Source organism: Podarcis liolepis (assembly GCF_965112155.1).
Source record: "Podarcis liolepis genome assembly, chromosome: 12".
Lineage (NCBI taxonomy): Eukaryota > Metazoa > Chordata > Lepidosauria > Squamata > Lacertidae > Podarcis > Podarcis liolepis.
The window spans coordinates 14,544,922-14,560,804 of record NC_139563.1 but is presented as its reverse complement, the minus strand read 5'-3'; the positions used below and the strand labels follow the sequence as shown (position 1 = coordinate 14,560,804).

General features: G+C 44.5%; 1 protein-coding gene across 1 annotated transcript in view; it reads left to right on the top strand.

Moving 5' to 3' along the window:
* Window positions 1–12,875: 12,875 nt before the first annotated feature.
* VIPR2 (vasoactive intestinal peptide receptor 2) overlaps window positions 12,876–15,883 on the top strand; it is a 51,662-nt gene continuing 48,654 nt past the window's right edge. Inside the window, exon 1 of the mRNA XM_083467104.1 lies at window positions 12,876–13,176. Coding sequence (XP_083323230.1) covers window positions 13,126–13,176 — 51 coding nt within the window. The 5' untranslated portion in view covers window positions 12,876–13,125. The remainder of the gene's footprint in view (window positions 13,177–15,883) is intronic.

The window sequence follows — 15,883 nt, the reverse complement described above, 5'->3', positions numbered from 1 at the left end:
AGAAACCAGCATCCCTCCTCATCTTGCAGATTTACAAATGATAACTTTACTCTGCTTGACATAGACTGAAGAGTTATCACTCATTGACTATGGTTTTCCAACTAGATGGCAAATGGTCTGACTTATAATATCTTGAACTGGCCTACATTATTCCGGTTTGCAAATTACTATGTGGAATTGTGGGATCTGCTTTCTCCCATTAAGGCAGAGAGCTTTAAAAACTTGGAAATGAAGCTGATCAACAAGTCTTTTAAAATGTTAGTTCTAATTTCTATTGAGTCTCAAAATCAAGATGTATTGTGCAATTTTGTGTGTGTGTGAAGTTCAAACTCTGGGGCATTATCACCTGGTGGTCAGGTTCTAGTTGGTAGTTCTCACTTTTTTATAAAGAACAATCAGGGGAGCATTTTGTAATTGTACAGTACTATGGGCTTTGGAAAAGCAGAACATCTGTGGAAGAAAAGCAGGGTTTTCTCAATTGTTTCCCAACATGCTCAACAAGTGAACAAGTTATTTATACTGCCTGTGTCAGGAAATAGGCAATTAATGGACTAGAAATTCTTTCTCAGATATAATTAAAAATTGGGTAGATGAAGAAACCAAGGAAAGGTTTGCCTTCTCTAGAAATGTCTTTTCTTAAAAAATAAAAAATTTATTGGGTTTTTGATAATTTTATACATATAAAGCATAACCATTTCAAACATTAAAATACAAGGTTCTTTTGAACCTTCGGACCTCCTCCCTTCCCTCCATGGGTTCCATGTTTAAGTTTAAATTTGCTGCATCTTTTACCATTATCCATCTATTATATAACCATAATTACCATAAACAATTCCACATTACAAGTGTCATTACATACCTGCCAAAGATTTTAACTGTCTACAGTGGTCTTCTAAATAAATTACAAATTTACCCCAGTCTTTAGAAAATACTTGACCTTCCTGGTTTCAGATCTGCCCCGTCAGTTTCGCCATCTCCGCATACTCCATCAGTTTCATCTGCCATTCTTCTTTTGTTGGTATTCCTGCTTCCTTCCATCTCTGGGCTAGTAGCATTCTCACTGCCGTTGTTGCATACATAAAAAGTCTTTTATCTTCTCTTGGTAACTCTCCACCTATTGTCTTCTCTAGAAATGTCAACCTGATCACACTTATTTGAAAAGGACGGGAAAGAACTCCACTGTGTTTTAAAGCTCCTTGTAAATTGTGCAGTGCAGGCCAGAAACGTCATAAAACATCTCTTGCTTTTTTGTTGTTCCATGGAAAACTCAAAAAAGGAGCAAATGCAGGCAATAATTTAGACTGATCCTATGTCCAACTCCACACTGCAAAACGTGTCTTTGTTGGCTTCAGGCATTCTCTTAAGAATTAAAAAAAGCCACCTGTTTAACACATGGCTACAAGTTTTGGCTTAAATATTTGAACTATTAATCTGCTGCATTCATCTTGATGTTCCTACGATCTGGGGGAATTCCAGATCACATCCATATTGCTGTAATGCATATATGTATTGGGATGCATAAGTAAATGAATCATAGAATAGTAGAGTTGTAACATATCCCAAGTGTTATCTAGTCCAACCCCCTGCAATGAAGGAATCTCAACTAAAGCATCCTTGACAGATCACCATCCAACCTCTGATTAAAATTTCTGTCCTCCCTTCCCAACAGGTGGGCGGGGTGTGCAACACCGAGCGGGCTTGCCTGGTCCGGTGCTTCTGTATTCAGAACCAGGAAGGAATTTCCTCTGCATTAGCAGGTTTTGCCTTCCCCGTAGCATTTTGTCACAACTTTTTAGTCCTTGGCAAGGTATCCTTTAGTCTACCTTTGAGTTGGTGGGGGAAAGGCATTTTATGCACCCTCACACGGCGGCGTTTGCAGGGCCCATTAAAGGGTTGGTTGTGGGAGTCCCTGGCCCTAGAGTGGCAGCATGTAGGTCAAACTCCCGGCTGAGATAAGGTGGGAGGACACGCTGTGTAAGTTTGTGCTTTACAGTTCCCTCCCACTGCACCGCATTGCCCTGCACATCCTCAGTCCCGGACAGGCTGAGAGGGTTACGTGCCAACGCCTATGCCAAATTTCCCACATTCTGAAGTTAAATAAAGTTGTGACCAATTTGAACCCATACTTTGGTCTCTGGTCTCATTCTCTGGTGGGGAGGTAGGCTCCATGAACGGGGTTCAGCGCGTGTGCTCGCAAACCTCCAAGAAAGAGAGTCCACCACATACCAAAGGAGACTGTTCCGCTGTCAAACACTTCTTACTGTCAGAAAGTTTTTTCAGCCTTCTCTTTTCCAGAGTAAACATTCACAGCTCCTTCAACCATTCTTCATACGGCTTGGTTTCCAGACCCTTCATCATCTTGGTTGCCCTCCTGGCCACAGTCAAATCCAGCCTACGTTAGACAAGATATTCAGTTTGGAAGATAATTTATTTTTAAAAGCTTAGGTCAGAATTATCTCCCTTAACTGCAGATGGTTACAAGGAGCAGGCGGACTCTAAAAAAAATGTTGGGGATGCAATATGAGAAAATAATCATTTTCAAGGTTGCAAGGTAAGATTAAGTGAACAGAGATACTGTAAAAATACTTTGCTAAATATCACTCTGGCTGTGGGGCAAGTAGGGCCTTGCTTTTTCAATACTTTCAGATCTGATGGGCTCTGCTTGCATTACTACAGGAATGTGGTATCATTGAGAGATAGGGCAACTTTTGAAAGGCTCATTCTAAATCCAATTATCAGGCAAAAGATTATATATATAAAAGATTATATATGTGGCTTTAATAGGATTCAAAATAAAGATGCAGTTGTATTTGGGAAAAAAGAGAGCTGGGTATCGATTAGTATTTTTTTAACAATGCCTGATTTTGGTTAGGAATAGTGCTCAGAGAATAACATGGTGTGTGAACTTTGAAGAAAACTATTACAATTCATACTATAACTGGCTCCTTATGCCCTCTAGCTTAAAAAAAAATCTACAAGATTGTCAGGGAACTGCCATCAGTACTGGAGGGGGAGAGCAAAAGCCAGAGGGATTCCAGAGGGCGTCCAGGGATCGGGAGGAGCAGCCCATCTTCTGGGGAAGAGAATCAGCGTAGCACCAGTGGAGAAGGGGGGCAGATGGGGGAAGCGGCGAGGCAATCCCATGACTCCTTGCCTGGGACCAGCGGGGAGAGTAGGGGTCCTCCGTTGCCCACGCCCTCCCGGCGCAGAAGGCTTCTGCGCAGAGAGGGTAGGCAGAGACTAGGCGTCAAAGAACTTCTTTGCTGGAAGAAATTTAAGAAACGCCCACTGATGGATTCTGCCAGTGATTGAGTCAGCCACGGGTGAGTGGCTGTCCGGACAGAAAAAGGTTCACTTTGGCAACACAGCCAGGTGTTTGCACCCAGCCGGGGAGATAGGTACCTGCTTACGCACGAGCAACCCCTAGAACCATTACAAAGATGAAGCATGATAAATGCAGGTACTGGGGAAATTTAGCAGATTTGTTGTGTACGTTCTGGAGCTGAGCAAAAATTATGCAGTAGCAGTTTTCCATTTTTAGCAAATACTGGAAGGCATTAAAAAAGGTAAATATTGGAAGGCATTATATGTATCCTAAACCAGCAGAGCTTCTGCTGAACTTAGTTGAATACGCCCTTGAAATTGCAGAAGGTAAGGATTTAGACATGATTATTAACTAGAAGCAGCATGGTTTCTCAGCTTGGAATAAAGATAAGACTCTCTGTTAGGTTATTTAATTACAGTATTCTTCGGGCATGCAAATCACATCTTGTGAGGGAGTATGTGCTAAGCTTGGTCGCTTCTGTTTGCCTGGCTCCCCCAAGTTAGACAGTGAATATCTGAAGCAGGAGCCGCAAATTCCAGGGTACTAAATCACACAGGAAGTCCATGCAGGAGGCTCCCCCCCACTTCAGATGTCTCTGTTGACAAATGAGCTTAACTCTTCGTCTTTTGGAATGGCAAGGTTATAATTTGTGTATAATTAGGATAGAAGACAGAGGAAGATGGAAAGGAATTGCTGAAACAATTAATAGAAGTGGAATACAAAAAGGGAGGTGTGAGGAGGTCGTGGAAATTAGTGAAAGAAAGATAAGATATTGAAATTGGATTGTGTTTTAAATGGTTTTTGTTTTGTTTTGTTAATTGTATGTTAGTGTTTTGTAGTGGTTTTTTTGTATTGTATTGTGGTTTTTTGTAGTGTTGTGTTCAATTTGTTGGAAACTAATAAATATTATTATAAATATATATATATATATATAATTTGTGTATATTTGGAAGACAGGTGTCCTACCTTTCAGTTACAAGAGAATATATATGTTAAAATTAAATAATATCAACAAAAAAACGCAAAAGGACTTTGGTTACCGTCACTATTGATTGCTTTGCTCTTTCCCCCACTAAGAATCTTGGCAGATTGAATGCCTGTCTTTCGGTCTAACCGTATACTGTATTTCAATTTCAATTTTTAAAAACAACACAAAGGGAGCTTGAACATTTTAAGCAGCAACTGAAAAACGCACACCTGATAAGATTATAACATAGTTGCTGTGCCGAAGAACACACCAGTCACAGTAAAGTCAGCACACCTAGCTAATCCTTCTTGTGTGCATGGGGCACATTCTATGAATTCCCAAGAGTTTCTTATTACATCTCTATTTTTGAAGCAGCATCCACCATATTGAGTAATGTTCTAGACAGACTCAAGCAGGTACCCGGTGTAGAGCAGTGGGTCCCCAGCTGTTTTTGGACTACAGCTCCCATCATCCCTAGATAGCAGAACCAGTGGTCAGGGATGGTGGGAATTGCAGTCCAAAATAGTGGGAGCTCCCAATGTTGTTCGACTATAACTCCCATCAGCCCCAGCCAGTATGGCCAATGATAAGAAATGATGGGAGTTGTTTTCCCACCTTCTGGAGGTGTTACCTAGGCCTGGAGTAGAGGTCAAGGCAATGAGAAAAATCAATGGCCTGTTGGGAGCCTGGCCAACAGAGGTGACTAAGGGTCCAATCAAGATTATCTAACCCACTATATTTCATCCTGAGTGGCAAGTCAAAGCACAGCTCCAGTCCAGAGCACAGAATAGACCTCCATCCTTTTGGCTAGATGTCCAGTTATACTTTCCGCAATGTGGCATGTAGGTCCCCTTCTCCTCCTGTTGTGCTCTTCACTATTCCACACTCCTCCTGCATCGTTTGTGGGTGTTTATCTGAGCTGTTTATAGTGGAGGATGAAAGATTTGAAACTGGACTTGTTTATTTAGCAATTATTATGGAAAGTTGTTGCATGGAAACTGTAAACACGGGCATGCATTCATCTTAGGAGTTTGGCAAAGAACAAATGCACGTCTGCTTCTGGGTCAGCAGAAGTAAGGGTTAAAAAGAAGAAGACTTTTTTCAATGAAAAAGAAAAAAAAAACAGGACTGCACAATCCCACAAATGTGGAAACGAGGGGCAGGCAAACTCAAAAACATTGGTTCATGTTTTTAAAAAGTAAGCAAGCGCCCCTCTTTTTTTAAAAAAAAGTATTTGGCAAAACGTTTCTTCAGTATTTCAGAATACTCAAATACCGTATTTTTTGCTCTATAAGACTCACTTTTTCCCTCCTAAAAAGTAAGGGAAAATGTGTGTGCGTCTTATGAAGCGAATGCAGGCTGCACAGCTATCCAGAAGCCAGAACAGCAAGAGGGATTGCTGCTTTCCCTCTTGCTGTTCTGGCTTCTGAGATTCAGAATATTTTTTTTCTTGTTTTCCTCCTCCAAAAACTTGTGGTCTGGTGTGTCTTATAGAGCGAAAAATATGGCACTTTACTAAGAGAAAGCTTTTTAAAAAGAAATAAAAAAACCACCAAATTAGCAATTCACACCCATCTCCTCTATTGGTTCCCTGCACCCCCTTCCCTACCTAAAAAGGAAAATAAAAATACCCTTTTGTTCTTGAGGCAGGGGTGGGGGCTACAGGCAGTGGGCTAGTCTCAATGTAGCAGAGGTAGAAAACAGGGTGCTGTTGGACTGCCACTGCTGGGGCTATCAGAGAGAGAGTAAGTATCAGTCAGGTACCCTCCTCCATCATGCAGTCCCATGACTTGTCGAATTACTATCTGCTGAACTTTGTATCCAAGAACCTGCGATGTTGTATCTGATAACCTCACTGCCTGATTTATCCCCCCTCCTCCCTCCCAATACATTTTCCTTTTGTGCTGTGCTTTTAGATTGTAAGCCTGAGAGAAGGGACTGTCTTATTTCTGATCTTTGTAATCTTGCAAGAGTAAAAGAAAGAAAGAAAGAGGAGCATTTAAAGGTTTTTTAAAAAAGTTTTAAAGAAATGAATACAGTGGTACCTCGGGTTAAGTACTTAATTCGTTCCGGAGGTCTGTACTTAACCTGAAACTGTTCTTAACCTGAAGCACCACTTTAGCTAATGGGGCCTCCTGCTGCCGCCATGCCACCGGAGCACGATTTCTGTTCTCATCCTGAAGCAAAGTTCTTAACCTGAAGCATTATTTCTGGGTTAGTGGAGTCTGTAACCTGAAGCGTATGTAACCTGAAGCGTATGTAACCCGAGGTACCACTGTAAAATAGAAGCTAGCTATCCCAACTTAGACAACATCATAAAGTTGAAACAAAACGATTCCCCTTCCCACTTTCTTTTTTTTTTGCCTTGTCTGCTTAATGCACAGGATGAAGTGAAATTTTTCAGATTAAAGCCATTTAAACAGAGAGGCAGCATGGTGATATCAGCCAACAACTGTCTTGGCTCCACAGCAAAGAACAACTCTTCAACCTGTTGCCAGAAGAGAAGAGACGCACACGCACATATATCCTGGCTGCCTCTATCTCCCAAACGAAAAGACTTGACTTCCTTTTCCATTCTCTTTAATAGACTAATAAATCATGTTGTTTAAGTGAAGCTTCCCATTAACGCAGAAGCCAAGCGTATTGCTGCAATATGGACATCAGATTGACCCGGATTACTTGTTCTATAAAGAACAATATATCACTCAGCTCAGCTGCTTTGCAGCCAAAGGCATCGGCAGACGTGTGACCTTATGACTCCATCAACTATTCACATATTTATTTTCATGCACCACCTTTCATAGATTAGGCTTTGTGGCTAATGTTTCACTGGATGCAGAGTGGAGGCTGATCAAACTGAGGCAAGAAACTGAACCGGATCAATATCGCCAAACTCTAGACGCCAAACTGTGTTGATTGTAATCAATGTCTTCAAATTTGGGGCAGATGAGAGAAAATTGTTAAGGGCTGCAAACATTGTAAGGGGCCCCTGACCACTAGCTCCAGTCGTGACCGACTCTGGGGTTGCGGCTTCATAGGCCGAGGGAGCCAGCGTTTGTCCGCAGACAGCTTCCGGGTCACGTGGCCAGCATGACTAAGCCGCTTCTGGTGAACCAGAGCAGCGCACAGAAACACTGTTTACCTTCCTGCCGGAGTGGTACCTATTTATCTACTTGCACTTTGACGTGCTTTAGAACTGCTAGGTTGGCAGGAGCAGGGACCAAGCAACAGGAGCTCACCCCGTCGCGGGGATTCAAACCACTGACCTTCTGATCAGCAAGTCCTAGGCTCTGTGGTTAAACCCACAGCACCACCCGCATCCCACAAACATTGTAAAGGGTAGGTTAAATATTCAGAAAGAAATAATGAGGTGAGCAAATGTTTCCCATCAGTGTGCGGGTGGGGGAACCAAGTGTACAGCTATTGACGGCAGAGTTTTGGATGCTCTCCTAGACAGCTTCTCTGTGCATCCTGAGTGATATATTTGGTCTGCAAGCCAACCACTGAGGTGAGGAATCAGATGCCGTTCAACGCCAACTTCCATTAGCTTCAAACAGCATGGCCAGTGGTCAGGGGTTATGGTAGCTGTAATCCAACAACATATGGAGGGCCACAGGTTCCCTCCCCCTGTAGGGTAGCCACAACCTTCCAGTATTTTCTTAAAAGATCTGAAGTCAGAAATTTCACAGGTGAATCTTCTTGATAGGAGGAATCACCTGTTCAATATCATAGTAAAGGTAAAGGGACCCCTGGCCATTATGTCCAGTCATGGCCGACTCTGGGGTTGCGGCGCTCATCTCGCTTTATTGGCCGAGGGAGCCGGCGTACAGCTTCTGGGTCATGTGGCCAGCATGACTAAGCCACTTCTGGCAAACCAGAGCAGCGCAAGGAAACGCCGTTTACCTTCTCGCTGGAGCGGTACCTATTTATCTACTTAGACGTGCTTTCGAACTGCTAGATTGGCAGGAGCAGGGACCGAGCAACAGGAGCTCACCCCGCCGCGGGGATTCGAACAGCCAACCTTCTGATCGGCAAGTCCTAGGCTCTTTGGTTTAACCCACAGCACCACCCGCGTCCCCTCCTTCAATATCAGATTGTTTCTGAAATCTTAAAGGGGCAGATATCTAGCCATGCATGAGACATGGTCTACTATTTGTGTATGTTTTCCATCTTAGGGTTCTAAGCTCCTGTTCCCTTAAGAACTTTCCAGCAGGCAGAACTTCCACAAGCACAGTACTTCCCACACTAGAGTATACAAAATGAGCCATCTGTCTTTCATCTCTCTTTCTCTCATGCAGCTATCAAAAGGCACTGGTGTTTAGCAACTGCACTTGGATCAATGGGCAAAGATTCTAAACACTGGATTATCTAGGTTAGATTTTTATTTATAACATTTCCCCACCCCCTTGAAAAGGGAAACAGAGGAACACCACTGCAAAAGAAGGAACCAAAGAGAGAGAAAGGAAACAGGATAATGAGAGAAAGGGAACCCTGAACCTGCTCATGAAAGTTCATCATGTTCTAGATACGAGTACATTATTTAGAACATGAACAATGGTCAAGAACTTCATTGGCATTCATGATAGGGCTGTGCATAGACCCCTATGCCCCATCCCGGGACCCCAGTCTGGCTTTCCCAGTAACGCTGCCCCATGCTGCCCCAGGACCATACATCCAGCCACAGGTCAGACCCCAGTTCAATTTGAGAGGAGAGTAATGTTTAGGATGTTTAAACTCTATTTAAATACACAGGTGGGGAGAGACTGTGTAAGTAGCAAGAAACACACATTTCATAGTTCTTCGTTTTATAATACTGTGCACTGATTTAAGACCATTAGTATAGGAAAACAGTGCATAATAATAATAAATCAATAATGTACCAAGCATGTAACTGAGGTACTTTGTTTGTCCATTAGCTCAGTGATAGAGCATATATATTGTAGCAGCCTCATACACAGCACTGTTTGGGAATTCTAACAAACCCAAAAATCAGTCTGGTTTTGAAAGGTTCAGTCCGCCATCTTGGTTTGAAATGGTGTCCAATTGTATCCAAGCGTAGACAAAAGCCTGCTCCTTGATCTACATGGAACCGCCAAGTAAAATAGAAACAGTCACGGTATTTAAGAGATGTCCCAATGCATAGTGATCAACGAAACAACTTTCAAAGATAACATAGTATCTGCTTCTATGGCCACAGGTAGTATGCCTCTGAATTCTAGCTGCTGTCAATCGCAGGTGGGAATAAAGTTGTTGCACCCAGGTGGGCTTCCCATGAACATCTGGTTGACTACTGCTGGACAAGATGGGCCATTGGCTTGATCTAGCAGAGCTCTTCTTATGCTGATACACTGCTTCTTCATGCAGAAAACCCAGTGAAAGGACCTCAGCAAGCAGCCTTGAGAAAGCTCTCTGCTTGAGGCTTGAGTGGCTGTTGTCAATCAAACAGATAGTCCCAGGTTAGACGAACCAGTGAGCTGACAGTGTAAGTTAACTTCCTAAGAGTCCTATTTGATCACTTTTGCTTGCTTGCCTTCAGATTTGCTGTGCTCTGGGAAAGCACAGTCTGCTTGGGAAGAAAAACATATCTGGCGACACCTCTGCCGGCCAGCATGCCATAGATCGGCAGGATGCCTTGAAGGAATTGGCACTCTAGGCACATCACGGATCAAAGCAGGGACCTGATCAGAAAGAGGTGCAGCCAGTCGCATGTCTCATGCATTTCGCTGCATGCTCAAAGCACCCTGCAGCACAAGCAAAGCAGTCTGGAGAGGGAGGCAAATGAAATTACCTTCAGCGCACCATAAATCTGGAACAAGGCTGACGTCAGCACCAGGCATCTCTGGGCAACTGCTAGGGTCCCAAAGCCCTGGAAGGGTCTGCTATCAAGGCCTGTTCTGCCTCCCCGTTATTTATAATTTTACTTGTCATGAACTCCTAACATGCCTGTGGGGCATTGTGGAAGGTGAAAGGGATGGCGACTCAGAATTGCTCAGTGCACTTCCACCACAGCTAGGCAAGCTGTCAGTCAGAGTTCTCACTGTCTTCCATAGTCCACAGACACCAGAGGACACTGTTCTGAGAGACCCCTTTTCCTGAACCTGATTCTGATCTGGAATTCTCTCTGCACTCAATGTGCATCTCTCTTCTCGTCTCTCCGGCGCAAGGCCAGAAAAACGGTGTCATCTTTCATGACAAAGTAACTGGAGAAGGGGGTTGAGATCTACGCCAGACTTGTTGCCACACCCCACATTCCTCCTCTTTCTCCTCAAATACTTCCATTCCATTCCATTACTGACGTCTTTCAGTGCGAACTTGGACACTTAGCAAGAACAAAGGGAAGAAACAGAAATTATGCGCATACAGATACTTTCCAAATATTTGGATTCCTGCATAGCTTTTCTTATGCGGAGCTCACCACTGGTCAGACCTTCCAGGATAGCTTGTGAATTAGCTCCTTTTTGATCTTCCGAATGTAGTTTTTGACTTGAGAGTTATTTCCCCTATTTTGAGATGTGGATAGATTTCTTGTCGTTAATGAGGATCCAACGCTGAAATCTGGCACATAGTGCAAATCTCCTGAGTGTATGGGTAGGGAGCAAGCTTTTATACTCTCATGCCAGCCAGCCAATCTAGTTGCAATAAGCCAGCTCCAGTCAGCCAGCATTGGAAAAAGAGAATGAGACTGCGTACCAGGGCTGGCCCTATCATGAGGCAGATGCTCAGTGGTGTGGAAGGGACAGAGCTGTGTGTGCCATAAGGTGTGGCCTGCCTTGTACCTGCTACTCTAGCCTGCTTCCCTCAAGTGTAGTGGAAGATCCATTCCTTTCACTTGTATTGGAGTAAGATTAAACTAGCAGTCAAATTGGCTTGGGGAAGGGTGCCATCTTGCCCTTTGCTTCAGGCATCAAAATGTCTTGAGCTAGCCCTGCTGCAGACACACTGTACATTTAAAGCTCATGGCTTCCCCCCCAAAGAATCCTGGGAACCGTAGTTTGCTCCCCACAGAGCTGCAGTTCCCAGCACCCTTAACAAATCACAACTTTCAATGTGCTTTAGATGTACGGTGCAGCTGCCACAAATGGCGTCAAGAACATTGGCCCTCCGAAGTGAATGTCAAGTGATCTGTGCATTCTCATGGGCATTCAAAGAATCATAGAAATGTAGAGTTGGAATAGACCTCAAGGGTCATCTAGTTCAACCCCCTGAAATGGAGGGATCTCAGCTAAAGCATCCATAACAGAGGACATCCAACCTTTGCTTAAAAATCTTCAATGAAGGAGAGTCCACAACCTCCTGGGGAAGACAGTTCCACTGTCAAACAGCTTTCAGAATTTTCTTGTTGTTTAGTCGGAATCTCCTTTCTTGCAACTTGAAGCCACTGGTTTGAGTCCTACCCTCCAGAGCAGGAGAAAACAAGCTTTCTCAATCTTCCATGTGAGATCTTTGAAGATGGCTATAATATCTCCTCTCAGTCTTCTCTTTTCCAGGCTAAGCATACCCAGACCTTTCAACCATTCCTCATAAGGCTGGATTTCCAGACCCTCAATCATCTTGGTTGCCCTCCTTTGCACACGTTCCACCTTGTCAACATCCTTCTTAAATTGTGGTGCCCAGAATTGGGCATTGTGGTCTGACCAAGGTAGAATAGAATGGGACTATGATTTTCCTTGATCTGGACCCCATACTTCTTCACACTGTGCTTCAATACAATCATTAATTATACTTGTCATTCTTGTATCCAGTTCTCCAAGCTCCACAGAAGGACAGTACGCAGTGGCAGACTTTGGGATTTCAGCAGCGCACCTTTGCGGTGCCAAAATTCGGCGCTTCCCTCTTCTCGCCTTCCATTGTTTGTCATTGTTGCAGTGCCCCCTGTGACGCCCTCTCAGCTCAGTGCCCGGTCCTGCTCCCCTAAATCCACCTCAGGCCTGTCATCCCATTTGACCTCTTCAACAACCACCCTTTTCTTGCAAGGAATCCTATTTGGAATAAGGGAATTTCCCTTAAAAAAGGGAAAACGCTGACAGCTATGACCCAGAGAGATGTAAGCTAGGCTACAGAATGGAGAGAGAGTGTGTACCCCTCATACGTTTGAAGGGCGTAGCCATCAAATAAATAAATAAAAACAACTGACACATTGTGCGGCAGATAACTTGGCTCTGCCCCCCCCCAACATAAAACCTGCTCCCCTAAAATAAATCCCGGCTATGCCCATGGAAGCACCCCATAAGGAATCTCACAAACTGTAGTTTACTCCTCACAGAGCTACAATTCCCAGCTTTCTTAACAAACTACAGTTCCCAGCTGTTTTGGGGAGGGCGTTGTAGTCCAGTAAGTTACCTATCCCTGCCCCTAATCTTAAGAAGCCCAACCCCAGAATAAAAATGTAAAATGCATCACCTGTTGTATTTCTGCCTGACGCGCAGTACGCAAGCAGCAACTCCAGGGCGCCAATGGAAGAACCAGATGGGGGGGGGGGGAGAGAAGGAGGAGGAGGAGGAGGAGAGGCAGGAGAAAGCCGGAGGCGGAGAGGAGGAGTCCTGGGTGGGTGAACAGTAGCGCGCAGCCCAGCGTGCCGGGGAGCCAGTCTGGGCTGGGAGGCGGCGGAGGCAGGACCCGCAGTCCGGGCGACGAGGGACCGGGGACTCGTGCTGCCAGCGGGAGGCGCGGCGGGAGCTGCCCACGTGCGCGCCCGCGGAGTCAGCTGCGCGCCAGTAGACGGGAAGCGCACGCTCGGCGCCCGTATGTTTCTGCTGGGGGGTCTCTGCAGCTTCGGAAGCCCGCGACCCCCGGCCCCGGAGAGCTGATCTTGCCCCTCCGGCACTTGGCTGGGATGAACTTGCCGGCTCTTCTCTTCTCGATCGGTTGGTGGACTTTGGGGCTGGTGAGTAACTCTGGGTTTGTTTGCTTTCCTGTGGAATCCCCCCACCCCACCCCACCCCTCACCTGGGTGCTGATATCATAAAGCGGGGTTAGTCTCTGAGCATGTGCAAAGTACCTTTCCCGCCGTTCATCGCTGAGCAGCCACAGGACGCGCGGGCTCCCACGGCGCCCCTTTATTTAAAAAGGACACAGTGAATAATTTCTCTTTTCTCTCCCTCCCCTGCGTTCATAGGATCCCCTCCTTGGGTGGCTGCTCTTTTTAGGCTATAGGTGGCCCTCTGTTCTCAAATCGATCCACTTGGATCTTTCACATCGCCAGTAACGAAAGAGGAGCGTGGAGCAAATTCCATAAAATTGTGGGATGAAAGTGTGAGCTCGTTCCCAGTGCTGACTTAGCATGGGAGTCCCCACTGCAGGTGTGACTGGGTGGAAATGGGTCAGAAATGCTCAGCGGCACATGTGAAATATTCCTGGACTTAGGATATAACAGCGTTGCTGCTTCACTCATTTAGGCAACAAAGTGTGTGGGACTCACTCACCCTCTCTAACCTCCCTGTTTGATAGGCTGGTAACTAATTTGTTGTAACGGATCTTAAGCCCAGTCGTGAAAGCGGGTGAATTTGCTTGGTGAACTCTTGAGCATTGTGGAGTGTGAGGGGGCAATGAATTGTAGCAATAAATGCTTCACTGCAGATATGACAGGCAAAGCATGACTGAAAAGCAGATTCACTTTTGGATGGAGAGAGGAACCTCGTAAGATCTCAATATTTCAGCATTATAGAAAGAGGAGCCAGACATATTCCACCCACAACCGTGGCAGGACTATAAAGGATGAAGTACAGCATCACCCATAATTCCTCTGAGGTGTTCCCTGCCTCTGTAAACTTCTGGATCTTACCGTAATTCATTGAGAAAGATCAGGAGAAAGCAGACAGCATGAATTAGTCCCGTCACTGCTGTAAACAGAAGTACTCCTGATGGCGATGCCTCCAGTGCTATTCATGCAGTCGAACTAGCCTCCAGGCTAAATATTATGGTCTGCACCCTCAAGATAATTTTATGCAGATTGGTTTCCCCCTGCAACAAATGTCAAGCCTTTTCTCGCCAAAATCAAAATTATTAAGGAATGGCAAATATGTGAAGTCCCCCCCATTTTTTTCAATACAGTGGTACCTCGGGTTAAGTACTTAATTCGTTCCGGAGGTCCGTTCTTAACCTGAAACTGTTCTTAACCTGAAGCACCACTTTAGCTAATGGGGCCTCCTGCTGCTGCCGCCCCACCGGAGCACAATTTCTGTTCTCATCCTGAAGCAAAGTTCTTAACCCGAGGTACTATTTCTGGGTTAGCGGAGTCTGTAACCTGAAGCGTATGTAACCCGAGGTACCACTGTAGACATTTATAGCTGGAGTGGAAATTCTAGCCTGTACTATTAGTAATTTTGAACATGAAGCTTGTGTGTAATCATGATAATTCTGGATCAAGTGCTCCAAAGTTCCAAAAAATACCGTAATAAAAAGGCAGTCTTTATTTTGCCATTCCGTCTGGGAACCATATCTATGCCACCTTGTGTTTTGTGACAGAAGAAAAGAATGGGTGTAAGTGTAAGAACATACATAATAAATACTTGTGTTTTGACACTGCACATCAGGAAGCAGCTGCAGGTGGGTATCTTAATATTAGTGCAAGGAATGTGAGACTCACCTTGCAAAGCTTCTGGGACATACAGTCCAGTTCACACATCTCGTATACCAACACCTAGTATTGGACTTCAAACATTGTTGCACCTAAATCAAAAAGACAAAACAATGCCTACTGGTTTTGATTAATTTTTTTTAATGATGCAGAGAAATGGAGGAAGAAAAAATATTCCCCTTTTGAACCTCCTGCTTTGTGGTACTTAATGGCAAAGCCACTTCATTAATGAATGGTCTTTCTGATCTTAGAAATGCTTTTGCGCATCCCTTTCAAATTACTAGTCGGGAGGAAAAGCCTTGGGGGCTGCTGCAGACATTATAGTTTGCATGCAGAAATCAGTCTTATTACTTGGAAGTGTGTTGCAAGTGTGTGTTTTTTCCTCTTGAGCTTGTTGACCAGACATTGGCTAGTAAGGACAAAAAGAATAGTCATACAATTTTCTCTCCATTCTGTTCGGAGTCCCTTCTTTCCCCTACATCATCACCTCTTTCTTCCAAAGAGCTCAAGGTGGGATACGTTTATCCTCACAACAACCCTATGAGGGAAGCATAGAATTGTAGAGCTGGAATATGTGTGAATGCTGCTGAGAAGAACAGAAAGTGTTTTTTTAATCAACTTGTGGTCAGTTTAGTTTTTTTTATTGCATGCACTTACCACTTTAATAGAAACAGCCCTTTAAACTTCACCCATGGAAAACGTAAAAGGCGGGCTGCCCCAAAACATTCAGTACTCCTTAGAGGTTCTGAGACAATGTTTTCTTTGCAGACCTGAAAGAAAAGTTATTCTACACCCTCCTAGCCATGACTGCAGTGCTTTTCTGATTAGGAATTTTACCTTCCCCGCCCCAACATTTTGGCATGCATGCCTATGCTTGTGTTTATCAATAGGATTCACGTACAGTGGTACCTTGGGTTAAGTACTTAATTCGTTCCGGAGGTCTGTTCTTAACCTGAAACTGTTCTTAACCTGAAGCACCACTTTAGCTAATGGGGCCTCCAGCCGCCGCTGCGCT